This window comes from Ornithorhynchus anatinus, chromosome X1, assembly GCF_004115215.2.
Source record: "Ornithorhynchus anatinus isolate Pmale09 chromosome X1, mOrnAna1.pri.v4, whole genome shotgun sequence".
Lineage (NCBI taxonomy): Eukaryota > Metazoa > Chordata > Mammalia > Monotremata > Ornithorhynchidae > Ornithorhynchus > Ornithorhynchus anatinus.
In genome coordinates this window covers 53,015,323-53,033,901 of record NC_041749.1, presented here as the reverse complement: position 1 = coordinate 53,033,901, position 18,579 = coordinate 53,015,323, and the positions used below count along the sequence as shown (strand labels likewise).

At 47.4% G+C, this 18,579-nt stretch overlaps 1 protein-coding gene across 1 annotated transcript; it reads right to left on the bottom strand.

The window, feature by feature from the left end:
- Positions 1-8,345: 8,345 nt before the first annotated feature.
- LOC100083307 (heat shock transcription factor, Y-linked-like) lies at positions 8,346-13,271 on the bottom strand. Its single transcript, XM_007662236.3, has 3 exons — positions 13,192-13,271; positions 10,077-10,406; positions 8,346-9,112 (listed from the first exon to the last, which is right to left on the bottom strand). The coding sequence occupies exons 2-3, from the start codon at positions 10,257-10,259 to the stop codon at positions 8,381-8,383; spliced, it is 915 nt and encodes a 304-aa protein (XP_007660426.1). The 5' UTR covers positions 10,260-10,406; positions 13,192-13,271; the 3' UTR covers positions 8,346-8,380.
- Between the last annotated feature and the right edge of the window lie 5,308 nt (positions 13,272-18,579).

Sequence of the window (18,579 nt, the reverse complement as noted above, 5' to 3'; positions counted from 1 at the left end):
GTGAAGTGAAGAATGACAGTTGGGGAATAGCAGGTGAGGAGAGCAGCTAGATAAGAAATGAGATATGGTGGAAAGCCTTGAAGGCAATGATCAGGAGTTTGCCTGCTTTAAGGGGAGGGAAGTGGGAAGCCATTGGAGGAGTTGGAGAGATATGTGTCAGATGACATTTTAGAAAACCACTGGGAACCACAGATTATAGTACAGTCTGAAGAGATGGTGAGATCAGTGAGGAGACCAATGCAGTAGTCAAGTAAGGAGATGATGAGTGTTTGAACTAAGTGGTGGTCATTTGGAAGGGGCAATGGAAATGATTTACCAGGATTTAGTGACTGAGTGTGAAACAGCATGCCCTAATAGCTAGAACCCAGGCCTGGAAATCAGAAGGACCTGGTTTCTAATCCTGGCTCTACCAGTTGTCTGCTGTGTGATCTTGGGCAAGTCGCTTCCCAGGCTTGGGAGTCAGAGGTCATGGGTTCTAATTCAGGCTCTACCACTTATCAGCTGTGTGATTTTGGGGAAGTCACTTCACTTCTCTGTGCCTCAGTTACCTCATCTGTAAAATGGGGATTAAGACTGTGAGCCCTATGCGGGACAGGGACTGTGTCCAACCTGATTAACTTGTATCTACCCCAGTGGTTAGTACAGTGTCTGGCATATAGTAAGCACTTAACAAATGCCATTAAAAAGAAAAGTAGGGTTTTTTTTTATAACCTCTGTGTGGAGTAATTTTTTTTCATCAGACTTGATGATTTTAGTCCCATCTTCCCATCAGTTGTCCATTTGGGAAGCATTATCCTGTAATGAAACAATTTTTCTGATCCAAGAAAAAAGCTGAGTTCAGTAATGTGGCTGCAAACTCCATCTGTCTGTCTCTCTGTCTCTCTCATCCCCCCTCCAAAACACACACACATACACATATTCTCTTCTGTGGTTTCTTATTAATCCAAACTCCAGGGCTCACTCTCCACATTCTCTCACGAATACACTGGCTCCCCTTTCTCATTCACAGCTGTTCATTGTTTTTAAAACAGTCCATGACTTTTCTCCAGTTTACAGTTGTGACCTGTTCTATCTCAGTGTCTTGGCAGCTCTTGCCTTCCATTTCACACTTAGCCCCCTGCTCCTTCCATCCTTTCTTGAAACTAACAACCGTAAGAGCTTCAGACAGCAGTTGCCGGAGATTTAAATTGTCATTCTTGATTCCCTCACTGTTTCCCTGTCAGCATGGTTCCTGGTCAATGGCGGATGAGGATGGTGATCTGAAAGGCTTCCTGCCAGTTGCTCTGTCCACGTGTAAAATGTTGGGCATGAAATGGTGGTTTGCATTGTAGCCTAGTGGAAAGAGCACAGGCCTGGAAGTCAGAAGACCTGGTTTCTAATCTCTGCTCTCCTATTCATCTGCTGTGTGACCCTGGGAAAGTCACTTTACTACTCTGGGCGTCAAGTTCCCCATCGTAAAATGGGGATTAAATCCTTCTCATTCCTATTTACCATGAACCCCATACAGGACAGGGACTGTGTCAGACCTGATTATCTTGGTAGTTCTCCAGTGCCTAGTATGCTGATTGCTTAGTGTTAAGCATAGTGTTAAGCACAATGTTAAGCATAGTGAGTGCTTAACAAAAGCTGCAATTATTATCATTGCTGTTATCAACTGGGAGGAGTTGGAGGACTAGGATTTCCCTAGCCCTCTTTGTCTCCATCTACACAATCAATGAATGGTTACATTTTCTGCTGTGGAGGCTTCTGAATTGTTGAATTTTAGCTTGGCATCTTGAAGAGCCCCTTGCTGATCAAGACTGTGTCTTTGATACTGTCTACAACTTCTCCCCAGGGCTTAGTGCAGGGTTTCGGTTGTGATGATGAAGATGGCGAGCTGTGATGATGAAGACAACAAGCTGGTTTAGTCCCTTACTTTGACTGAAGAAAACGGTGAAACCATGGTCATTATCAAACTTGTTAAGCATTTACCATATGTCAAAGCCCTGCTAAGCTCTGGGATAGATAGAAGATAATCAGATCAAACACCATTCCTCTCCCACACAGGGTTTATAAACTGAGGAAGGGGGGGAAAATAGGTATTTTATTATATTGTACTCTCAAGTGCTTAGTACAGTGTTCTGCACACAGTAAGTGCTCAATAAATATGATTGATTAATTGATTGATTATACCCATTTTCCAGATGAATAAACTGTGGCCCAGAGAGGCTAAGTAACTTGCCCAAGGACACACTTCAAGTCAGTGGCAGAGCCGAGATCAGAACCCCGATTTCCTGACTCCCTAATCCCAGCTCGTCAATTAATTCTACAACAGAATTAGCAGATGGGTTCCCTGCCCATAACAAGTTTACAGTCTAGATCAGGAGACAAACATTAATATGAATAAATAACTTAAAATAATTTATAGAATTTAAAGAAATGTACAGAAGTGCTGTGGGGTTAGTGGGGGAGGGGAGCGAATATCAAATGTCCAAAGGTCACAGATTGAGAAGCAGCATGGCCTAATGGATAGAGCATGAGCCTGGGAGTCAGAAGTACCTGGGTTCTATTCCCGGCTCTGTCACTTGTCTGCTGCGTGACCTTGGGCAAGTCACTTAACTTCTCTGTGCCTCAGTTCCTTCATCTGTAAAATGGGATCAATACATAAACTGATATATGGACATAGACTGTGCTGATTAGCTTGTATCTACCCCAGCACTCAGTACAGTGCCTGGTATACAGTAAGCACTTGAAAAATACCATTAAAAAAATAATCCAAATGCATAGACAATGCAGAGGGAGAACGAGCCAGGGAAAAGAGGGCTTAATTGGGGAAGGCCTCTTGGAGAAGATGTGACCTTAATAATGCTTTGAAGGTGGAGATAGTGACAGTCTGGCGTGTATGGATGGAGAGGGAGTTCCAGGCAAGGGGAAGGACATGGGAAAGGGGTCGGCAGCAATAGATGAGATTGGGACACAGCAAGTAAGCTGGGGCTAGAGGAGCAAAGTGTGCGGGCTGGGCTATAATAGGAGATAAGTGAGGTGAGAGCTGATTGAGTCAGATAGTATGATCCAGGGAAACCTGAGTGTTGTGTAATTCATCTGATTTCCTAAAGAGGAAATGTAAACTCCACTGGGGGGGCGGAGAGGGAGATGTGTCATTTTTGAAAATATGTTTTTTCCTTGAGTACAAAACGGTGGAATGGGAGGTGAGATGTAGATGGGGGCCTACTCAGTGGTTTGTGGTCTGGGATGAATAATGAGCCACAGGGCTAGTTCCTGAGGCCCAGGCTGGCAGGTGGATTGTTTGGTCCCAATTCCACTGAGGATCTGATTCCACTGCCCCTGGAGAAGTTGAATTTTAATCCAGTTTCAGAGAGCTTTGTGCAATCCAAATTAAGATGAAAGTTAAGTTTAATAAAACCGGGCCTCATTAGATTGGTGGGGGACAGGTTTCCAACTGTTCTCTGTTTTTTGGATTTACTTCCTAGCACATAAATGGACAGGTTCTGTAGTTTCTTTTGATCAGCAAGTTGTGGCCTGGGATCGCATTCATTCATTTATTCATTCATTCATTCATTCATTCAATAGTATTTATTGAGCGCTTACTATGTGCAGAGCACTGTACTAAGCACTTGGAATGCACAAATCGGTAACAGATATAGACAGTCCCTGCCCTTTCACGGGCTTACAGTCTAATCGGGAGAGACAGACAAGAACAATGGCAATAAATAGAATCAAGGGGAAAAACAGCTCATTAAAACAATAGCAAATAAATAGAATCAAGGTGATGTACATCTCATTAACAAAATAAATAGGGTAATGAAGATATATACAGTTGAGTGGATGAGTACAGTGCTGAGGGGGTGGGATGGGAGAGGGGGAGGAGCAGAGGGAAAGGGGGGAGAAGAGAGTTTAGCTGCAGAGAGGTGAAGGGGGGGTAGAGGGAGCAGAGGGAAAAGGGGAGCTCAGTCTGGGAAGGCCTCTTGGAGTCTGGGAAGGCCTCCTACCAACTCTGTTGTACTTTCCCCAGTGCTTAGTACAGTGCTCTGTACACAGTAAGCGCTGAATAAATACGATTGATCGATAAGACAGGTCATTTTGTCATTTAGTTGTGTTTATTGAAGGCTGTGTGTGTGTGTAAAGCACTGTACTGACTGTTGGGAAAAAAATACAAGGGCGAGAATTAGACATGGTCGCTGCCCCACAAGAGGCCCACAGTCTAAAAATAATGAGGGGAGAGGTTGATTTCCAGCCGACACAGATGGAAAGATGAGATGATAAAAATGGAAAATCAGAGTTTCAGGCTCCTTGCAGCTCAAGCTGAGTTGTTTTGGGTCGAAAGTCACAAGACCCACAGCTTGCAGCCTCAACCTTCCCAATCACACATTGAAAAGGACTGACCCTGCTGCTGCTTCAACCTCCACCCTGCCCAGTCCGGGCAAATTCACAGAGTCACTAAACAAGGTCAGTTTTATAAAGTCCATAAAAATATTTCAGTGTTTGTAAATCTGGGTGGCTGCCACAGTGGGGCAGAGGCAGGAGGAATCCCGTTTGCCCTGGATCGTGGGCCAGGGTCTTCCCTGTGTGGAGCCTCACTGCCTGGGGGAAATGAGGTGGCCATGGTTGCTGGGGCAGTGGCGTTGAGTCAGATCATACTATCTGACTCAATCAGCTCTCACCTCACTTATCTCCTATTACAGCCCAGCCCGCACACTCTGCTCCTCTAGGGCCAGCTTACTTGCTGTGTCCCAATCTCATCTATTTTGCCGCCGACCCCTTGGCCCCAGCAACCACGATTCCATTTCCTGGAAGGGCGGGGAAGGGAGAATATTTGTCATTCAGCTCTGCCCTCCCTAACCATTCAGCGTGGGCAGCAGTGCCAGGCCCAGAGACTGAGCCACGGTGACCCCTCCTCTCCATGTCTGGGGAGAGAGCCACTCACCTATTATCTATCTGACCGACGACCCCTCACTCATGTCCTACTTCTCCCTCCTCCTTCATATCTGACAGAGCATCATTCTCTCCACCTTCAAAGCCTTATTAAAATTACATCTCTTCTAAGAAGCCTTCCCCAACTAAGCCCTTGTTTCCCCTATTCCCTCTCCCTTCTGCATTGCCCTTTCACTTGGATATGTACCTTTTATTCATCCCTCTCTCAGCCCCACAGCACTTACACACATAACCGGATTCTATATTGATGTCTGTCTCCTTCTCTAGACTGTCAGCTCATTGTGGGCAGGGAACGTCTACCAATTCTCTTATATCGTACTCTCCCAAGTGCTTAATACTCTGCACATAGCAAGTGCTCCATAAATATGAAGGATTGATTGACTGACCTATTTTAGCAGGCTCGTCTTACTGGGCCCCAGGTCCAGTTGTGAGCTCCCACGGGCCATCAATTGCCCTCACTTGGGTAAGGTGATCCCTCTTCTCCACACCTTATGGAGCCCTTCTCTCACCCCACAACCCCTTCTTCTAATGTGGATGTAGAGCTGTGCAGCTGTCTTGCTGCAGGCTGTGGGGAGGATGGAGAGGAAAGGTTGGGGGGGGGTCCCTTCTCCCCTTCTCCCCTCTTTCTCACTTTTCTTTGTTCCTTTCCCCCTTCTATTTCTCCTCCCTCCCCATCCTTTCTTCTTTTTCTTCTTTTCCCCCCACCTTTCTTCTTTTTCTTCTCCCCCCTCCATTCCTCTTCTTTCCTCCTTCCCTTCTCCTTCTTTTCTTTCTCCTCTTTCCCCTTTGCTTCCCCCTACTCCCTCCCTCCTTCCTTCCCTCCCTCTCTTTCTCCCCGACTCTCTCCTCTCTTTCCTGCGACTTATCTTTACCTCTCTCCCTCCTCCTCCCCTCTCTTCTTTTTCCTCCTGCACCTGAGTCAGTTTTTTTTGGTGGGAAGGAGCCGGGGGCAGCTACCTGAGAGTTCTGTGGCAAGGGGTATCCAGGAGGCAAGCAGGAAGGAAGGACATGAAGAACTCTGGTTCTAGACATTTTCTTAGTTGCCCTCCAACAACCCCTCCCACCTCCCCTCTCTCCACTGCCCCCCTCAAGATTTGCACATTCTGTGGAATTCCACCCTTATGTGTTAAGCACTAGACATCACCTAGATATGGGCCAAATAGATTGCACAACCGATGCCCAATTACCATGGAAAATAATGGCAGTAAGTAAGTTTGAAGGTCAATAATTTTTATTTTCATTGTTTGCAAAAATCACTCTCAGCACTTGGCAATCCTGGACCAGCTGGAGAAGGGGTTGATAGAAGTCCTGGATGGCATGGAGCCTGGGCAGCAGGCCTCGGTGCTCTGATGTGATGTTAAAGAGACCAGCTGAGGCCTCATGCTGCCAGATGGAGCAGGGCCTGTTGGGAACCCTTGTTGGCATGGGGATTGGGCAGCTTTTCTCCTGGGCGGCTTGCCTTGGCACAAAATGACTGATTAGTTCTGTAGCCTCTACTCCAAAGCAGGATTATTTCCTCTACCTCAGTGGTCTGTGGTCCGTGAGTCTGATGAGAGGTGCTCCTGATAGGACGGTTAGCTAAGGACATGTGTAAAAATAAATTCCCTTTCACCTCAGCAGGACTGTGGCACCTGGTCGATCATTTCCACCTGAAGACTTGATTGAATGTGGCAACCAGGCAGGCGCTGCACATGTTGAAGAATTTTGTTCCATGGAGTATAGTTTGGGTGAAGAATCTCTTGAGGCAGTTTTAGGACTCCTTGTGGGTGGGGAATGTGTCTGTTTATTGTTATAGTGTACTCTCCCAAGCGCTTGGTACAGTGCTTTGCACTTAGTAAGTGCTCAATAAGTGCAAGTGAATGAATGAACAACCCTATTCATAACAGGGGTTCAGTTTGAGTGTTAATAATGAGATTGGGGGTTAAGATTGGACCCTCTTTCCGAAAATGTCGTTCCCAAGGGGACGCTCTGTCTCCCCAATGAATACAGGGCATACTGATTACAAGATGTGTGGCCTAGTGGATGGAGCACAGGCCTTGGAGTTGGAGGACCTGGGTTGTGATCCTAGCTCTATCACTTACTGGCTGTGTGACCTTGGGCAAGTCACCTCACTTCTCTGGGCCTCAGTTACCTCATCTGTAAAATGGGGATTATGACTGTAAGTCCCCTGTGGGACAGGGACTGTGTCCAACCTGATGATTTTGAATTATTGCAGACTGTGATAGTGAGGCCAACCCCAAGATGGCGACCGTGAGGCTGACCCTTAGTCCCTGTCACGTGAATTGCAAGATGGCTCCTTTGTGTCATGTGACCTTTGTCACGTGAACTGCACAATGACTCCTTCGTGTCATGTGACCCATTCTAACTTCACGCGCACGCCACATTTGGGTGGGCCGGTCGGATGTGACAGGAACCGTTATGGGAAGCGGTCGGGTGTCATGGGATCACGGAAGTGCTTACTGATTGGCCACTGTCCCTCCGTGTGCCTAGCCCCGATTGGGCGCCCCGCACCAGGGTTGGGTTCTGCCGTACCGATAAAGCCGGGAGGGCAGGCTGGGATGGGGGCGCTGCAGCAGTCAGTCGTACCCTGCCGGGGTCATCGGGCTGCTCCACGCTTTCCTACTGCTCTGCTCTTTGACCCGTTCTCTGGGAGTCTTTCGTCTCTTCATCGACTAAATGAACCCGCACCCATTATTTGTCTATAACAGTTTCTACCCCAGCCCTTAGTACAGTGCCTAGCAAATGGTAACGAATACCACTGAAGAAAAAAAGTGTAGCCTACAATAGGGGCAACCTGGGAATAGGTGCTATACTGTTTACTGAGTTACCCGAGCATAAATAAACCCCATCCCTGATGATTTGTCTGACAGGATTAGATGGAACAGTTCCTACCCAGCCCTCTCCTCCTAACTTCTTCCCTCATCCCTGCCCCGACCCCTTCCTATGACCCAAATTCCCCACCCATTTCTTTCTTGCGTTTTCGTTTCTTAACTGATCCTTTCTTGGAGACAGCAGACGCTGATGAAAATTAGGAAAAAAACCCCAAAACCAACATTTTTGTTTTCTGAGATAAGAACTTCAGTGCTGTACTTTTAGCTTTTCTATAAAATGGGACCATAGGCAGCAGTTATCAGGCAAACCAATGCCTGAATGAGCAGAAAAAAATGTGTCTGTGACCTGCCTGTACCATGGTTCTGACATCTCACCAGGCACTTTTAAAATTCTATTTTAAATGGCTGGAATCAAGCTTGATTATAATTAGAAGCTCCCATAATGTCATTCAAACTCATGCCTTCCCAGAAAAACCAAAGAATACTATGGTGCAATATCACTGAAAAGAAATAAAATTGAAACAAAAGTAAGAACAATTGGTTTTATTTTTCCAACAAAACAGTCAAGATGAAACAACTTCATTGATGCCTCATTTTTTTTTTAAACAATGAGCTGTTTAGCTGTGGAATCCTGTGGCTCCCGTGGACTCAGGCGGGCCTGCAGGAGCTGAAACATTGTTTGCAAAGCAATTGCAGGTAGGACAGTGGTGGTGTATACCTTGGGGATCACTTGCCATTGGGGTGGCAGGTGGAGCAGCTATCACAGGCACAGAGAGCCATGAGTTGTAAACCGGCAGCCCGTCAGGCAGGTTAGTAGGCACCACTAACAAATTGGGATAGATGATTTGGAACGCAGGAATTCCTATTACGGAGCTAAAAGAACTATCCTGTGAAGCAGGAATGATATGGTAAACTGGGGAAGTTACTACAGGCAAGACTACATTTTGAGCATTAACCGGAGTGGGGTTGCTTTGCTGAACATGGATAGGGGCCAGCTCTGGCTGGTTTAATCTTCCATTTTCACCTGCAGCAACACTCTCTGCTGTTTTCACTGAAATTGCCTGTGCAACTGAGGGACAGCTTTCAGGTTGGGGCCTGGTTGGATCAGGTTTCTTGTTTTTGGCAGGTGTTTTGTCGTTAGATTTTTGCTGGTTTTCATTTGGTGGTTTAGAAGAACTTTTTTTTCCAGTGGGCTGAGAAGCTGCTATCTGATCCTGCATTTTTTCAGTGGTCTTTCTGGTCATTTGATTGACAGTGGGAGAGTATCCATTGTTAACTCCTAGTCTCTTTATCTTCTTCATCAGCTCAGGAAACTGCCTTTGAAAATTAGGGCTGTAGTAGAACTGCAACTGAAAACAAACAGAATTATTAACTTGGGTGAAGAAGAACAGCTGATGGCAAAACTCTATTGGCTGCCTTGTAATTTAATAGGCCTGTTAGTTAGGCCTATTAATAATAATAATAATAATGATAAGCCTATTAAATAGGCCTAAAGTATCAGAGGGAATAGGATTCACTGAAAGCCACACTACATCCAAAGGGGCTTTTGAGCAACTCTGTGTTTTATTAACCATTCTCACTCATGAATTCCTGATTGGCCACAATACAGACACCATATCAACTAGTGATTGCATGTTCTTCCCCCCGCCCCCACCAGTTTAAGCAACTTTTATTGAGAATTTTCAGAATTTAGGTTATCAAGTTTTACCCTAGAGGCTTTGAGTTAGCTTAATAAAAACTATGTTAAAGATGAAAGACATGCAATTAATTGTTTTGTTAGCACGTTCTCAAATTCAGTCACGTAGAAGTATCCTAATAAATGTAAAATGTCATTCCCCATATATTCCAGACAGAGTCACCTAATTTTGGTAAGGTGTAGCCACAACACTGTTATGCTCTTTCTGTTTATACCTGAAGTTTAATCTAGGGACAGTTTATATGTCATCACTTAGAGGCTTTTTTGGTTACCTTGCTTAATGCAGAGACTTCATTTTCTTCTGCTAAAAATTCAGCAAGGGAAGCAGATCTCTGAAAATCCAGTTGCAATTTATTAAAGCCATAAGAATTAAGTTGTTGGATGAAACTTTTCATACATTCTGTTTCAAAGATTTTGAGAGGGCCTTTCCTTCCCAGTACCTCCGTTTTAAACAGTTCCTCATTAATCACTACAAAATTTCCATCATCATCCCATGAAATTGATTTAAATTCATCACTTTCAACTAATTTCCAAAGCTTTTTTGAAAAGGTGAGAAAATGTAATTGATTGTCATTTACTGATCCAGCATCACACGAACTATAATGGTGTCTCTTTACCAAGGGTTCTTCAGCCAGTGTCTGGAAAGCCGCCTCTTCTACAAGCTCCCTCAACTCGGAGTCGCCGAGTGACCCCAGAGATGAGGCATTTGCATTGGTGTCCATCTGCAGGACACTTGGGCCGGCTTGAGGAGAGCCCTCTGGAGCTTTGGATGGAGTCAGATCCAGGTCCATTTCTTCCATTTTGCTTAAGTATTTCAGCTCCAGCCGCTGTGAGTGCTGCCCTTCTTGCTTCTGAGCACCGAGCACTCAAAATACGCCTTACAGTCAACTAAAGGAAGATTCTAAAACTTCATGCTGGCTGTGGTATCCCAAGGCAACTTTATTCTCCTAGAAAATGAGAAAAGGATCAGACCCAATAAGCTAAAATAGAACATTTCGATCTGAGTTTTCACTTTATTCATCAGGAGACGTTGCATGAATATATTGAATTATCATAGATTTTCTGCTATCAATCATTCAATGATATTCATTCATTCAATCTTATTTTTTGAGCACTTACTGTGTGCAGAAAGTGCTAAGCACTTGGGAGAGTACAACACGCCAGAATTGGTAGACATGAGCCCTGCATACAAATAGCTTACAGTCTAGTTGGGGAGACAGACATTAAAATAAATTACAGATAGAGGAAACAGTGGAGAATAAGGATCTGCATGTTAAGTATGGTGGGCGTGGGCTATCGGAGTGCTCAAGGGGTACAGACCCATGTGCATAGGCAAAACAGAAGACAGGATGAATAGTTGAGGAAATGGTACAAATTGCTTGCCATGGTACAGTGTTATGAAGGTTGGAATGGGAAGACTGTGAAGTTGGGAAGCCCAAAGGGCAAAAGCAAAAAAGACAGCCTCGAATGAGGGTTGGAGCCAATGGATTTAAAGGAGATGCCATTACGATCTGTATATTGGATCCTTGAAATTCCCAACTGTCATGATGGAGAGCTGGGTGCAGTACGACGGGACATTTAAAACTGCTGCTCCAGTCAACCCCATAGTCAGGATTTGGGGAAAACTGCAGGTTTCAAGGACCAAGCCCGAGATCAAGTCCTAACAGCTGAAAGAGTTTGGGAAGAGCCGTGGAGTCCGCTGGTTTAAAGACTGTCCGTCAGCTCTCTCCCCACTTATTTAGCCTCATTCCTCTCACTACACCCCAGTCTGGCTGCTTTGCTCCTCTTATTGTACTCCGCTCTCATCTCTCTCACCTTCAACCTCTTGCTCACACCTTCCTTTCTGCTTGGAACTTTCTCCCATTTCACAACCAGCAGACCACTGCTCTCCCTCTCTTCAAAGCCCTTCTAAAAGTCATATCTCCTTCAAAGGCCCTCCCTGTTTCCTCTCTCATCCTCCCCACTGCTTCTTTTCTACTGCCACTCCAACACTTCCACATCACCTCTGCACTTGGATACTCTCCCCACCCCTGCTGCTTCCCCTACCTGTCATTTAGTTTAGAGTCTATCTCCCCCTCTGGATTGTAAACTCTTTGAGGACGGAGATCATGTCTGCTAATGCTACTGTACTTGCTCAAGTGTTTAGTACAGTGCTCTGCTCAGAAGAAGTGCTCAGGGATACGATTGATACTGCTGATTTTTCTTTCCTCCCATGGTATTTGTTAAGCCCTTTCTGTGTGCCAGGCACTGACTGTACTAAGCACAAGCTAATCAAGCTGGACACAGTCCTTGTCCCACATGGACCTCACAGTCTTAATCCCTATTTTCCAGGTGAGGTCACTTCCACTCTTCCACTCATTCATTCATTCAGTCATATCTATTAAGCACTTACTGTGTGCAGAGCACTGTACTAAGCACTTGGAAAATATAGTTCAGCAACAAATAGAAACAGTCCCTACCCAACAACGGGCTCACAGTGTAGAAGAGGGGAGACAGACAACAAAAAAAAACAAGTAAACAGTCACTCGAGAATGACAGACAAGCCTGAGTACTGAGACTTTCAGGTCCAAGAATCTGCACAAAGGAATTGATTATGGTCTCTCGTTCCAATTAATGGTGGTATTTGATAATAATAATAATATAGTATTTGTTAAGCACTTACTGTGTACCAAGCACTGTACTAAGATCTGGGGAAGATATGAGATAATCAGTTCAGATACAGTCTTTGGTGGCTCTCCGCACCCAGCAGGAAGGGGGTCCTGGGAGCAGGCCTCCAGTTTCGCTCTCTGTGCCCAGCTGGGAGGAGATGAGCGTGGCAGCACAATGGGAGTGAGGAGGCACACTGTCTTTGATTTTTTTAGAGACATTCTGTCTCTTTCTATCTCTGTGGGCCCCACTGTCATCCCACCATTCCCTGAAAATCAGTTTGCTTTCCCAAAGATGGTTTGTGCTCTTTTAACTTATTTTAATTAAGTTTCAGCAAGTGTAAACTGAAAAGCACTGACTGAAAAATATCATCTCTTCCCTCTCCGCCTCCCCCTTCAAAACTTCTCTGAGCTCCAGGACTGCCTCTGGGATGCCTTGGGGCAGTCATTTTACTACCATTGCTCCCAGCCACTGCGGTTGAAGTCTGAAGGAAAGGTCCCGGCCCACATTCCTGCCCAACCACCTATTCTGGGCCCATCCCTCCACCTTGGAGCGGAACGCGATATGCTGTTTCACAGTGAAGGCTTCTAGAGGGCGCTTGTCTAGCAGGGTGGGCCGCCCTCAATGCCTGGACACTGCGGTGGTTAGCTCAACAGACACCAACCCCTGCCTAATTTATGGAACCTTTTTGGCCATTGGTGGGATGGAACCCTGTCTGTAAAATACAACTACTACTATGAGCCCTATGTGGGACGGGGACTGCGTCCAAAATGAAAATCTTGTATCTATCCCAGCACTTAGTACAGTGCCTGGCACCTAGTAAGCGCTTCACAAGTACCACGATTATTAATTATCTTTCTTATTATTAATAACCCTTAGGGAACTCTGCAGTGGGACTGTTCTGAATTTCTGGATGAATTACTGAAATTAATAGAGCTCCAGCTTCCACAGGGCAGATCTGAGCCCATAGGGGATTGACTTTGGTGGAGGTCCTCGGCGAGGGGCATACCACATCTAGGCCGTCTACCCCGATGGGCCTGGTCTCCATCTGTGAGAGCTGGGAGAGGGACGAGAGCCGCCACCCACCTTGACTGGAGACCGTAGGCCGGAGACACTACACACACCTCAGGTAGAAGCTGCCGCCATTGTGCATTCCTCCACTCTTCCTCCCCACCCTTACCGGATCCTTTTGAGGATACCAGAGGGGGTGGATCTGGCTGACAGTTGTGCCCACCAATAAGATTCTGGCCATGGGAGCCAATCAGAAGGTGTGGTCTTAATTATTGGCAGATGGGCCAACCAATAAGATCTGTAGGTGGGCACCAATCAGAAGATAGGGCCTGTAAAGGAATCCTTTCAAATCACCTAGGAGAGGGAGGAGAGTTACTCCTTGGTGTCCCTCCCTGGAGTGTAAGCCATACCAGTCACAGAGAGAGGGACTGGGGAAGAAGTAGAGGTTGGGAAGAAGAAGGAGGAAAACCTCGGTCATCTGGAAGCTAGGGGAAGTGGGGGAGAGCTCCTGCTGTAGACCCTGGATGAACAGAGGCAGGGGTTGGAAAGGATTCATGGTGGGTTGGAATCCAGCAGCCAGGGACTCCCAAGGGTCCAAGGGCCAGAACATGAGCCCTGTGGCACCTACAGGCAAGTAGAGAAGATCCTGGAGGAGAAAGTAGTAGACCTATGGAAAGGCAGTGTGAACTGGATTTGTTTTGGTTGTTACCTTTTTAAGAACATATTAAATTTTGTAGAGACTCAAGATCTAGTGGTCTTGAATACAGTTCGGAAACTCCAATCAATCGATGGTATTTATTGAGTGCTTACTAGGTGCAGAGCACTCTTCTAAGAGCTCAGGAGAGTACAGTGCAACAGAGTTGGCAGACATGTTCCCTGCCCACAACGAGCTTACAATCTAAAGTTACAGTTTGCAGTCCACCCCTGTAAGACTGTTTCCTGGACCAGAAGAAGTCAGTTTTGTCCTTAAAATTGGTGCAGGGTGAGTTGGGCTTTAAGATCTCCTAGGCTTTTGAGTGAGGAGTCAGCCAGTCCTAAGTTGAGTACCTACTAGGGCTGAGCACTGCACTAGGTGCTTAGGATAAAGAATAATTGTGGTATTTGTTAAGCACTTACTATGTGCCAGGCACTGTACTAAGCACTGGGGGAGATGCAAGGTGATCAGGTTGTCCCACATAGGGCTCACAGTCTTAATATCCATTTTACAGATAAGGGAACTCAGGCACAGAGAAGTGAAGTGACTTGCCCAAGGTCACACAGCAGATAAGTGACAGAGCGGGGAATAGAACCCAAGTCCTTCTGACGCTCAGCACCATGAGAAGCAGCGTGGCTCAGTGGAAAGAGCACGGGCTTTGGAGTCAGAGGTCATGGGTTCGAATCCCAGCTCGGAGACTTCAACATCCATACGGATGTACCCGACGACTCCTCTACCGCCCGCCTGCTATCCCTCCTCGACTCTGCCAACCTCCTCCTCCACCATACCGCGCCCACTCACCGACTCGGTCACACCCTCGATCTCGTCATCTCCTACCGCTGCACTATCTCCTCACTCACCAACTCTGAAATTCCTCTCTCGGACCATAACCTTCTCACCTGCCTCATCTCTCACACTCCCTCCCCCTGCAAATCTTCGCTACGGCCCCACAGAGACCTCCGCTCTCTCGATCCCATCCGTCTTTCCAATAGCATCTCTCCTCACCTTGCCGCCCTGTCCTCTCTTCCCACTCTTGACGATCAGGTCTCCGCTCTCAACTCCACCCTCTCTACTCATCTCGACTCTCTCGCCCCCCTTTCCCTCCGCCGCTCTCGCTCCACTAACCCACAGCCCTGGATCACCTCCTCCGTCCGCCTCCTACGCTCCTATGCTCGAGCTGCTGAGCGCTGCTGGCAAAAGTCCAAGCACCAAGCCGACCTCACACACTTCAAATTTATCCTTTCCTGCCTTAACTCTGCCCTCTCCTCCGCCAGGCAAAGCTTCTTCTCCTCCCTCATCGACACCCATGCCCGTCACCCCCGCCGATTGTTCCGGACCTTTAACTCTCTCCTTAGGCCCCCTGTTCCTCCCCCTCCCCCATCTCTCACCCCTAATGATCTGGCCACCTATTTCCTCACGAAAATCAACACGATCAGGTCTGAGCTCCCCAAAGTCACCCCTCCGCCTCTCCCCTCCCCCCCCAACAACCCCCTCCCCTACTTTCCCATCCTTCCCTGCAGTATCCTCAGAGGAGATCTCCTCCCTCCTCGCAAGTGCCACCCCCTCCACCTGCGCCTCGGACCCCATTCCCTCTCACCTTATTAAAACTATCGCCCCTGCCCTCCTCCCTTCCTTAACTTCTATTTTTAACCACTCAATCTCCAAGGGCTCCTTCCCCTCTGCCTTCAAACATGCCCACGTCTCCCCCATCCTAAAAAAACCCGCTCTTGACCCCACTTCCCCCTCCAGTTATCGTCCTATCTCCCTACTACCCTTCCTTTCCAAAATCTTAGAACGAGTCGTCTACAATCGATGCCTAGAATTCCTTAACTCCCATTCTCTCCTAGACCCCCTCCAATCTGGCTTCCGTCCCCTCCACTCTACCGAGACTGCTCTCTCTAAGGTCACCCATGACCTCCTTCTTGCCAAATCCAATGGCTCCTACTCCATTCTGATCCTCCTTGACCTCTCTGCTGCCTTTGACACTGTCGACCATCCCCTCCTCCTCCATACCTTATCTCACCTTGGCTTCACGGACTCTGTCCTCTCCTGGTTCTCCTCTTACCTCTCTGGCCGATCATTCTCGGTCTCCTACGCTGGAGCCTCCTCCCCCTCCCATCCTTTAACTGTTGGAGTTCCTCAAGGGTCAGTTCTTGGCCCTCTTCTGTTCTCCATTTACACTCACTCCCTCGGTGAACTCATCCGCTCTCACGGCTTTGACTACCATCTCTACGCTGATGACACTCAGATCTACATCTCCGCCCCTGTCCTCTCCCCCTCCCTTCAGGCTCGCATCTCCTCCTGCCTCCGGGACGTCTCCACCTGGATGTCGGCCCGCCACCTAAAACTCAACATGAGCAAGACTGAGCTCCTCATCTTCCCTCCCAAGCCCGGTCCGCTCCCAGACTTCTCCATCACCGTGGATGGCACGACCATCCTTCCCGTCCCGCAGGCCCGCAATCTCGGTGTCATCCTTGACTCGTCCCTCTCGTTCACCCCACACATCCTATCCGTTACCAAGACCTGCCGGTTTCACCTCTACAATATCGCCAAGATCCGCCCTTTCCTCTCCACCCAAACGGCTACCTTACTATTACGGGCTCTCGTTATATCCCGGCTAGACTACTGTGTCAGCCTTCTCTCTGACCTCCCTTCCTCCTCTCTTGCCCCGCTCCGGTCTATTCTTCACTCCGCTGCCCGGCTCATCTTCCTGCAGAAACGATCTGGGCATGTCACTCCCCTTCTTAAACAACTCCAGTGGTTGCCTATCGACCTCCGCTCCAAACAAAAACTCCTCACTCTAGGCTTCAAGGCTCTCCATCACCTTGCCCCTTCCTACCTCTCCTCCCTTCTCTCTTTCTACCGCCCACCCCGCACGCTCCGCTCCTCTGCCGCCCACCTCCTCGCCGTCCCTCGGTCTCGCCTATCCCGCCGTCGACCCCTGGGTCACGTCCTCCCGCAGTCCTGGAACGCCCTCCCTCCTCACCTCCGCCAAACTGATTCTCTTTCCCTCTTCAAAACCTTACTTAAAAATCACCTCCTCCAAGAGGCCTTCCCAGACTGAGCTCCTCTTCCCCCTCTACTCCCTCTGCCATCCCCCCTTTACCTCTCCGCAGCTAAAGCCTCATTTCCCCTTTTCCCTCTGCTCCTCCACCTCTCCCTTCCCATCCCCACAGCACTGTACTCGTCCGCTCAACTGTATATATTTTCGTTACCCTATTTATTTTGTTAATGAATTGTACATCGCCTTGATTCTATTTAGTTGCCATCGGTTTTTACGAGATGTTCTTCCCCTTGACGCTGTTTAGTGCCATTGTTCTTGTCTGTCCGTCTCCCCCGATTAGACTGTAAGCCCGTCAAACGGCAAGGACTGTCTCTATCTGTTGCCGACTTGTTCATCCCAAGCGCTTAGTACAGTGCTCTGCACATAGTAAGCGCTCAATAAATACTATTGAATGAATGAATGAATGAATAAAATGGGGATTAAGACTGTGAGCCCCACGTGGGACAACCTGATTGCCCTGTGTCTACCCCAGCGCTTAGAACAGTGCTCGGCACATAGTAAGCGCTTAACAAATACCAACATCATGTTCTATCCAGTAGGCCACACTGCTTCTCATCTATAGCAGAGTAGGAGATATGGCCTGTATCCTTGGAGGAGCTTTCAATCTTGGCTGAGACACCACTGTGATTGGATTCACACAGCAATGTGTAGGTGTGCTGGGCGTAATCATAGTAATAGTAATTTGGGTATTCATTAAATGCATACTGTGTGCCAAGCACTGGGGTAAATACAATATGTGCATATTGGACACAATCCCTGTCCCACATGGGGCTAACAGTCTAATGGGAAGGGAGAACAGGTATTCACTCGCCATTTTACAGATGAGGAACCTGAGGCCCAGTGAAGTCCAGTGACTTGCCCAAGGTCACACAGCAGGCAAGTGGTGAAGCCGGGATTAGGGCCCAGGCCTCCTGACACCCAGGCCTGTGTTCTCTCCACTAGGCCACACTGCAATTTTAAAAAACAAACTCTTAGTATATAAAAACAACCAGCAAGTACCAAACACACATTTGACTGCATGGTTCTAATCCCCGAGGTTCTTCCATCGCAGGATTTCCTCTTAAAACATGAAAGCTTGCATTTTTTTCTGAGACAAATAAAATTGCAAGGTAAGTAGAGTAATTCCTATTGGGGAAAAGATGAAAAGGTCCTGGACTTGGAATGTAAAAAGTGAAGTTGTCATTATTAAGTCAAGGATCCTTCTGAGACTAATCAGAACTCTTGCAACACATTTGTGAGTGATCAGAGAATCCAAGAACTTGAACAGTTCTTGGCCCTCTTCTGTTCTCCATCTATACTCACTCCCTTGGTGAACTCATTCGCTCCCACGGCTTCAACTATCATCTCTATGCAGATGACACCCAAATCGACATCTCCTCCCCTGTTCTCTCCTCATCCCTTCAGGCTCGTATCTCCTCCCGCCTCCAGGATGTCTCCACCTGGCTGTCTGCCCCCCACCTAAAACTCGTCATGTCCAAAACTGAGCTTCTTATCTTCCCTCCCAAGCCCTGTCCTCTCCCTGACTTCCCTGTCACTGTGGATGGCACGACCATCCTTCCCGTCTCTCAAGTCCGCAACCTTGGTGTCATCCTTGACTCAGCTCTCTCATTCACCCTACACATCCAATCCGTCACCAGTGCCTGCCGTTATCACCTTCACAATATCGCCAAGATCTGCCCTTTCCTCTACATCCAAACGGCTATCG